An 8333-nucleotide genomic window follows, 5' to 3' on the forward strand; every position below is an offset into this window, starting at 1 on the left:
AATAGCCAGTCTAATCTCATGAATTAAAATAATACAGGAACACAACATAGCACACATCCGATCAACGAAGTTAAGTACTCCTGATTGGTGGTGACGAATAAAAGTTTTTAAAAAAATGATTGTACTATCTGCTTTGAAGTCATTTTTATTTAAAAATTTTCATTGTTATTTTCTCTTTGCTCCAACAATTTCCAACAGGATGTAGCATGCTTCCTCTCTCTCTCTTCATTTTTTTTCCCATGGACACAACTTTATAAGTACATCCAAGATAATCATTTGATTAACCAATCATGTGAATTTTTGCTCTCAATTCATCATGAGGCCGACGTAGAAGCGCAAGAAAAAGAAACGAAAGGGAATGCCAACTTGGGCTTGTTTCATCATGACATTGTACAGGGAAAGAGAGCTTGTGAGGCTCAAAGAATACATAACAATCATAATGTTTTTTTTTTAAAAAAAAAAGATCTGAGCTCCCATTGAGGAAACACTACAAAGGGAAAAAATGAGCTACTAAACAAATGAATGTATTATTTTCTAATCCAAGCGACCTCCCCACTTACAATTCCAGAGACAAAAAAGGCTGGTGATGATTCATTTGGTCAACCATGCCATGTTTGCAAACCACGCAAAGGCACACTCTTCCCTCTATATTATGCCATTTCTAATAAACTATATGTGAGGCATTTCGATGCACCTCATATGGCTTTGTCTTCCTCACTTTAATTGAAAAGAAAAAAATATATATATATTGTTTTGATTGAGTTAGTGATCAAGAGGTCAAACAATGGTTGTTATTCTCATTATGTGGGTCAATATAGCTAGATAACATTAAATATCCATAATCTATGGGTAATGTTATGAAAGGTGTCAGGAAAATGCAAACTTTATAACAACTTCTAACATATTATAATGGACTGATTTATATGTATAATATTGTGAACTAGGTTGGGAATCGTTACGACGACTTTATAACACCGTAATGGTTGTTAATTTGAATGATCCCTTGCATAATGAAGAACCTTATTGCTTGCTTCAAGTACATGAATTCCTATTGTGCACGAGGTAAAGGGCATTAGTCACTGTCCAAAATCCACATTAGCTAAACTAACCAGACTTCCTGCCAGATTATAGAAGAAAACCTAGAACCAATCAAACTCCCAAGTGAATCAATCAAATTTAATTATTGAGGGAGCATCCCCTTTGTACACATCCCATCCTTATGTCACTCCCTACGTCCTCTTTACGAAAGGCCGAGACCAAGTCACAAGACAACACAAACGAACTCTTTATGGCCCTAGAACTTGGCAATCCCTTACCTCAAGTAGAGGAGACCTAGAAAGCTCCAATTGGTGACAAACAAAACGCTGTCCAAATCATGATAAAGAAACGAGCTAGCTGACAGAATCCTGGGGCCATTAGCCGTTTACCCGAGAACCAAATGCAACTTCTTGGTGACCAGAAAACTCTCCAGGAATTTAATAAGTCCTGACGCGTTTCTAGTGGCTCGTTGGAAGTTTCCAAGGAATTACCGGTGTTTACCGTGCGTCATTAATAGTAGTGCCTCCTGGCTCTTGCTAATGGAAACAAGGCAAGCCAGCGATGCATGTGGAGCCACTGGGCCCAACCCTAGTTACTATGGTAGTCCGAATTGGAGAAAGCTTGACAGCATCTTATTCCCTTTGCTCCCACCACTATCCATGAGGGGGCCATCCCAAGGGCTTTGTGCTAGCCACTGGGACTTGGAAAATCTCTAGATATTCTCAATTATGGGTTTGAAATATGCCTACTCTGGTCCCAATTTAAGTTTAGATCCATGAATTGGATACGGGTCCCAAAGGAAAAGGACTTAATCCTTGTAGTCATGTATTATTGATTGGACCCAACTTAAGCTGAGAGAAATGAACCATATTAACCTGAAATTCAGGCTTCATCAACAAACTTAGACCTTAGCAATAATTGGATTGACCTCCGATAAGGACCTAATTCAACGGCCAATGTGGTATCTCGCGCATGTGCAGAAGCAAGGGTGAAGAATTTAGACTAGTATTGAAAAATTCACCTTTCTAGATAGATTCTCAGTCTTTCGAACTCAAAATCTATGGTGTATTCTCAATTTGGCATCTATCTTTTTTTTTCTCGCACATGTGCAGAAGCAAGGGTGAAGAATTTAGACTAGTATTGAAAAATTCACCTTTCTATATAGATTCTCAGTCTTTCGAACTCAAAATCTATGGTGTATTCTCAATTTGGCATTTGTCCTTTTTTTTTTCTCTCTCTCTCTCTCTTTTCTTTTTTCTAATCAGCAATGCTAACTTGTCATGGAAGAAATTTCATGCATCGTGATGACAAAGTCATTGTCAATGTGAATGAAAAAGATTATAGTGTATTTCTCATTCTCAACTTTATGAATATAACTCTGTAAATACACTAAAGTGGAAAGACTATTATAGTAGCACGCAATTGTATTCAAATAAATATGGTAGCTATATAATTATATCTAATAATCACAATCAGGTATATATGGTAAGTTTGACCATGTAATCCCTATAGTGATTAAACCACAGTAGTCATGATATTTTACGACCATAATAGGCATGATATTTTGATCCTGAAATCTCTATAATCATGTGATCATAATAATTATGATTTTGACAACTAATAATAAAATTTATATTTTCTCTCAAACTCAAGATGGATGATTGAAAGCAAGCTTGAGTTTGAATATTAAGAGATGAAAATGGCTTGAATGATGAATTTTGATGAAAATATCAGCAAATCAATCTGCAGAAGAAATAAAGCAAAGATGTAAAATTCTATGAAGTAATGATGGCACACAAAGTGACAATCAATCTCAATATATATGTGAATATTATCATGAGTTGTCAAAATCATGACTATTATGATTGCATGACTATAGAGATTTCAAGATCAGAATATCATGTCTATTTTAGTCATAAAATATCATGGCTATGATGGTCGCATCATTATAGAGATTACAGGGTTAAACTTACCATATTTACTTCGTTATTATAGATATAATTATATAGCTACCATATTTATTTGGATACAATTATAAATCTACTATAGTAGTCTTTTCACTTTAGTGTATTTATAGAGTATATTCATGAAGTTAAGTACGAGAAATATATTATAATCTTTTCCATTCACCCTTATAGTAATACAACTATAATAACCATGATATTGTACGATCATAATAGGCATAATATTTTGACCCTGGAATATCTTTAATCATGCGACAACAATAGTTATGATTTTGATAACTCATGATGATATTCACAATCAAGAGAAATCGTGAACTCTTTTTATCAGAATTTAAAATTTATTTTTTGAAACTTGGATGATATATATTATCATGAAGTATATGTGCATAGTTTGCCTATCATCAAATTAACATTTACATGGTCTAAAGTATGCAAAGCTCTCTAAGAACCTTGCTTGTGCTACACCATACTATATACGTACATCTTTAGCTTGGACTTGGAGCTCCGACAAGGCAAGTGCATCTTCACAGCTGACATTCATGCGTTGCACCGCTGCAGCCCTGTTGGTGTGAGTTTATATTATATATTTTGCCGACCCAACAAGCAGTCCCAAGGTCTCAGGGTCACCACCACATGCAAGTCACGCGCATTGTATGAGAAACAGGTCAAAAGGTACTTTGGAGACATCCAGACACGGAAGCACATTTGCTCCACCCCAACCATTGTGAATTATTAATATGAGCCTAAAAAAAAAAACCCAGTCTCATTCCTCTAATCATTGTCAACGCTATGAGGATCATTTGTTTATTTAGTTACTTGTTGTCATGTACATTTTAGGATCATGACAATGTATAAGATTAATCAATTTCCTACTCCACCACCATTTCCTCTGATGGCTGCTCCCTTGTTATTTAAATCACCAACCATGCACGTTGGAATTAGTTGCTTGTTGTTATGTATATTTTAGGATCATGATAATGTATGAGATTAATCAACTTTCCACTCCACCACCATTTCCTCTTGTGCCAGCTTGCTGTGCGCATTGGAATTAGGTATCATCCACATTATTATCAGAAATTAATTGGATGGCTTTCTGTATCATGGATCATATAAGTTTGGTATTATGGGGTGGGGGGGGGCTACTTGTTCTCTATCAAAAATTTTTTTTTAGGATATTTGATATCCAATGTGAATTGATGTATTTATCGAAGAGTTTTGTAATGCAGCCATTGCAACAGAGAAAGAAAAAAAAAATCACTTCGAAATAAAACAGAAGATAATTTCCTCCTCACGCTTTAATAATTTTCAAATATTTATGTATCTAGTCGATAAGGTACAAGAGGAGGCATTTTTTTGCACATCATTGCTTACATGGTTGTCCTATTAATTGTTATTATATCTTTGTTGCTATGAAAGTCACTGCTCTTGACTATTGATGTTTGATAGATCTTAATTGGGTGCTGATTGCACGTTTCCAAAAGTTTCTATGCAATTATGATGTTGAGTATGTAATTATTGCAACAGGGATTGTATTGTTTTATGTGCTGATAGACACTTTTCCTCTAGCAAGAATGGAGGGAACAGTAGCTCATGAAAACTACACAGCATGTCTAAAAATCTTTATAAATCTCAAGTCATGGGAAACAAGTGGGTAATAATATTGCCTGCTAAGCGAATTGAATTGGCATTAAATTGGCAAATGGTTGACTCAACATTCGAAACTCTATGGTGTTCTATTATTATCGAATATAGAGTGTAGTCTTTGTGCGTGCAGAGACAATGTAGAAAAGGATCTTCTTTGTTGTAATATAAACTCTATAACAAATCAAAATATTCACGAGTTAGAGAGTGCCTTTGAAAACTTCGCATTATCTTTAATTAGGACTTGCCCATTCTTTTCCATCATTCTACAAAAAGAAATAAATCTACAAGTTTAGCATTCAATAGTGAGAGCACTTACATAACCTTTGTACTTTGTTGCCTTCTTTCACCAAAAATTTTAGTGCAAATTGATTTTGTTTCTTAGCCATCAATCGAATCAAATTTTTTTTAATTAACAAGTTAAAGATTGTGCATATGGACCATGGTAAATGAAATATATCTAATTTTCTAGTAATTTTTTTTCTGAAAATGAAGCTTTCCCGGCAACGGACAATAATTTTCTTGTTGTTGATCTTGACAATTCTTCCATAGATTTGTTTTTGCAACTTTTAATATGATTATTTTATACTTTGTTTGACTATTAGCGATGAATTGGCATATATGACTAATTTAATTCTTTTTAAAAAGAAAAATATTGCTCCAACTTTCATATACATCCATCATAAAGCCACTTGTGTAGATTAGGTATTGAGATGATGCAATCATGCCTACGAAACTTCTTTCAAAAGATGATGTCTGACTAACATTACTTTCGAACTTAGCTACTTATCATTAAGATAAGCAAAGTCTTATTTTAATTATATACCTTGTGTTTTCCTCTATGTATCAATCTGTATTGTATTAAAAAAAAAAAATCAACCTTTTTCATTCTTGCTAGGAACTTCACACAGCCTCCAAGAAGTGAGTCTAACTTATTCTTAGTTTTTCTTAAACTAATTCTTAATCCATTTTACATGTGTGATATAAAATGTTTTACCCAAAATGGTGCAGGATTTCATAAATCAGAGGAAAGGATGTTGCTGGCTTTTTCGTACAAACTTGGATGGATGCAAACTTACAATACTAACATCTAAAATTCCCTTTTTTTTCCCACTATATCAAGCAGCTTTTTTTTTTTTTTTTTTTCTCATTTACTTTTACCATCACATGTTGTCCTTTTACTGTACAAATATTGTTAAGAAATACCTAAAAAGAAATCGATATGAAGGAAGAGAAAAAAACCAAAGACGAGAAATATATAAAAGGCAAGAGAGAGCGAGGTTGAGGGGGGTGAAGAACCGAAGGCACACAAAGACCCCAAGAAATCTCTCACTTTCTCCGGCTTCGACATGGCCTCTCCTCCTCCGCCGCCGCCGCCCCTCCCGCAGTTCCCAACGCCGTCGGGGGATTCCAGCCACCGCGGCCCCTCCTCATCGTCCACGTACAAACCCAGCCTCTTCATCATCGCCGCCATTCTCGCCTTGGTCATCATTGCCTCCGCCGCCCTCCGCCTCCTCCGTCGCTTCCTCTCCCGCTCCTCCTCCTCCACCTCCTCCTCGGCCCCGCCGCTCATCCACCATAGCCGCTCCGCCTCCGCCGCCTCGTCGGTGCTCTCCGACAAGGAGAAGGTGGCTCTGATCGACTCCCTCCCGCTCTTCTCTCTCGCCTCCTCGGTTGTCGTTCTCCCCAAGTCGTCGCCGGACTGCGCCGTCTGCCTCTCCCCCTTCCAACCCCACGACGAGCTCCGCCTCCTCCCCGCCTGCCGCCACGCCTTCCACTCCTCGTGCATCGATACCTGGCTCCGATCCACCTCTTCCTGCCCTCTGTGCCGTTCCTCCATCACCATCCCGGCCCCTCCCCTCCCGCCGCTGCACCCGGCGACGGACGCCGCGGACAACCCTCCCAGATCCAGCAGCTTCCACATCGAGATCGGCAGCGTCAGCCGCCGGAGGACGTCCGCAGAGTTAGACCCTGCCGAAGCTGGCACCTCCCTCCCCAATCCACCTCCGCCTCCGCCGCCGCCGCCGCCGCACCTTCGATCCTACTCGCTGGGATCGTCGTTCGAGTACGTGGTCGACGAGGAGGTGGAGGCGGTGGTGGCCCGGATCCGGAGGGCCAAGGAGCACAAGGCGGAGCCGGCGGGGCCTCCGCCGCCCGGGGAGGCGGTTGCGGAGGCTGCCGGAGGAGGGTCAAGAAATTGGCTGAAGGAGTATGTGGACCGGCTGACCTCGTCGGCGTCGTCCTCCTTCTCCTCGCTCCGGTTCTCCGGGAGGTGGAGCCACCGCTACGACGACGGCGGCGGCGGCGGCGGCGGTGGCGGAGGACGGGACTCGTGGGACTTGGAGGGAAACTATCGGGAGGAGGAGGAGGGAGAGTTGAGCGGTTACTACACCTTCTACCGATGGCTGGTTGGGGCATAGTCGTAAATAAATCCCATTCTTTGTTTTACTTCAATCCCTCAGGTGCCCTCCATCGAAGCTTCTTCAGGATAAAATCAGGCAACGAAAAGAGCCACGGCTTGCGGAAGAAATTACACGCAAGGCCATCACGGCGTTCGGGAGTCGGCGTTCGTTGCGTTCAGGTTCCTACCCTCCGGACTTGCTGCTCTCGCCTCTTGGTCCTTCGGCGGCGGGCCGATGCGGGTTTACAAATGGTGTGGGGCACCCACCGGGTGGAAATAAATAAAAATGTACACAAGAATGTTAAAAGTGTGGGGTGGCGGGGTCCACGACCCACGGTAGGGGAGTTTTGTCGCCTTGGAGTTTTTTTGGTGGTTCCCAAGAGATTTATTGCATTCCGGGCATTCACCGAAGCCTTCGTCCTTCTAATCTTCTTTACATTTTGGTTTTGAATCCAGGAGGTGAAGGAAGCTTGAATAAGATATGGTTGCCTTAGGGAGAGGTTGGAATTGAATGGTGTCACTGACGAGGGCAGATCGACACCGCGCCCACTCTTTCAATGCTCACATTAATAGCTTATTGCTTCACTGCCAGGCAACTGCGCCCAACTAGTCTTTTTGGTAGAAGCACCCAACTAGTTGAATGTGCTCAAGGCTTGAGATGTGGGTGGGTATACTTGAGAAGATGTGAGATTCTTTCTCCAAGAAAATACTGAACGTGTGCCGCAACTGTTATTAGTTGCCAGCTAATTTTTATGTGTTACTCCATATTATCATAATTAAACTGTTACACGAAGAATATGATTATTGTATGGTGGAAGTATTGTAATAGTCGACACCACCATTCTTGATTTGATTTTATACTTGTATACGTATCAAGCAGATTAAACTTGCGCGCCCCAAGAAAGATGTTTTTTTTTTTTTTGGTAATCGCACATGTTTCGCAGCGTAACACTAATGTTTTATTTGGGTAATTACAAAATTTCAATACGATTTGAGATGGCAAATAACGAAAAGTTGACGCTAGGAGTCATCGTACCGAGTGTGGAATAAACGAGGCTATACATATCATATTTTAGGACACATTTGGTTGGAGAAAGTGGAAGGGTGGTTCTGATAGAAGTCATTTTGTTTGAAGTAAATAATCGAATTGCAAATTCAATCATATATATATATATATATATATATATATATATATATATATATATATATATATATATATATATATTAAAATGAAGTTTTCATGTTGGTGTCTCCATTTGACATGTGGATAAAAAGCTTTTTGCTGAGTA

At 39.6% G+C, this 8333-nt stretch overlaps 1 protein-coding gene across 1 annotated transcript; it reads left to right on the plus strand.

Annotated features, from left to right (window-relative positions):
- Positions 1-5910: 5910 nt before the first annotated feature.
- On the plus strand, positions 5911-7902 carry LOC105053903 (E3 ubiquitin-protein ligase ATL4-like). Its single transcript, XM_019853636.3, has 2 exons — positions 5911-7380; positions 7501-7902. Exon 1 carries the CDS (start codon positions 5993-5995, stop codon positions 7061-7063), a length of 1071 nt encoding a protein of 356 aa, XP_019709195.1. The 5' UTR covers positions 5911-5992; the 3' UTR covers positions 7064-7380; positions 7501-7902.
- Positions 7903-8333: the final 431 nt, after the last annotated feature.

The sequence above is a fragment of the Elaeis guineensis genome, chromosome 11 (assembly GCF_000442705.2).
Source record: "Elaeis guineensis isolate ETL-2024a chromosome 11, EG11, whole genome shotgun sequence".
NCBI classification, from domain to species: domain Eukaryota; kingdom Viridiplantae; phylum Streptophyta; class Magnoliopsida; order Arecales; family Arecaceae; genus Elaeis; species Elaeis guineensis.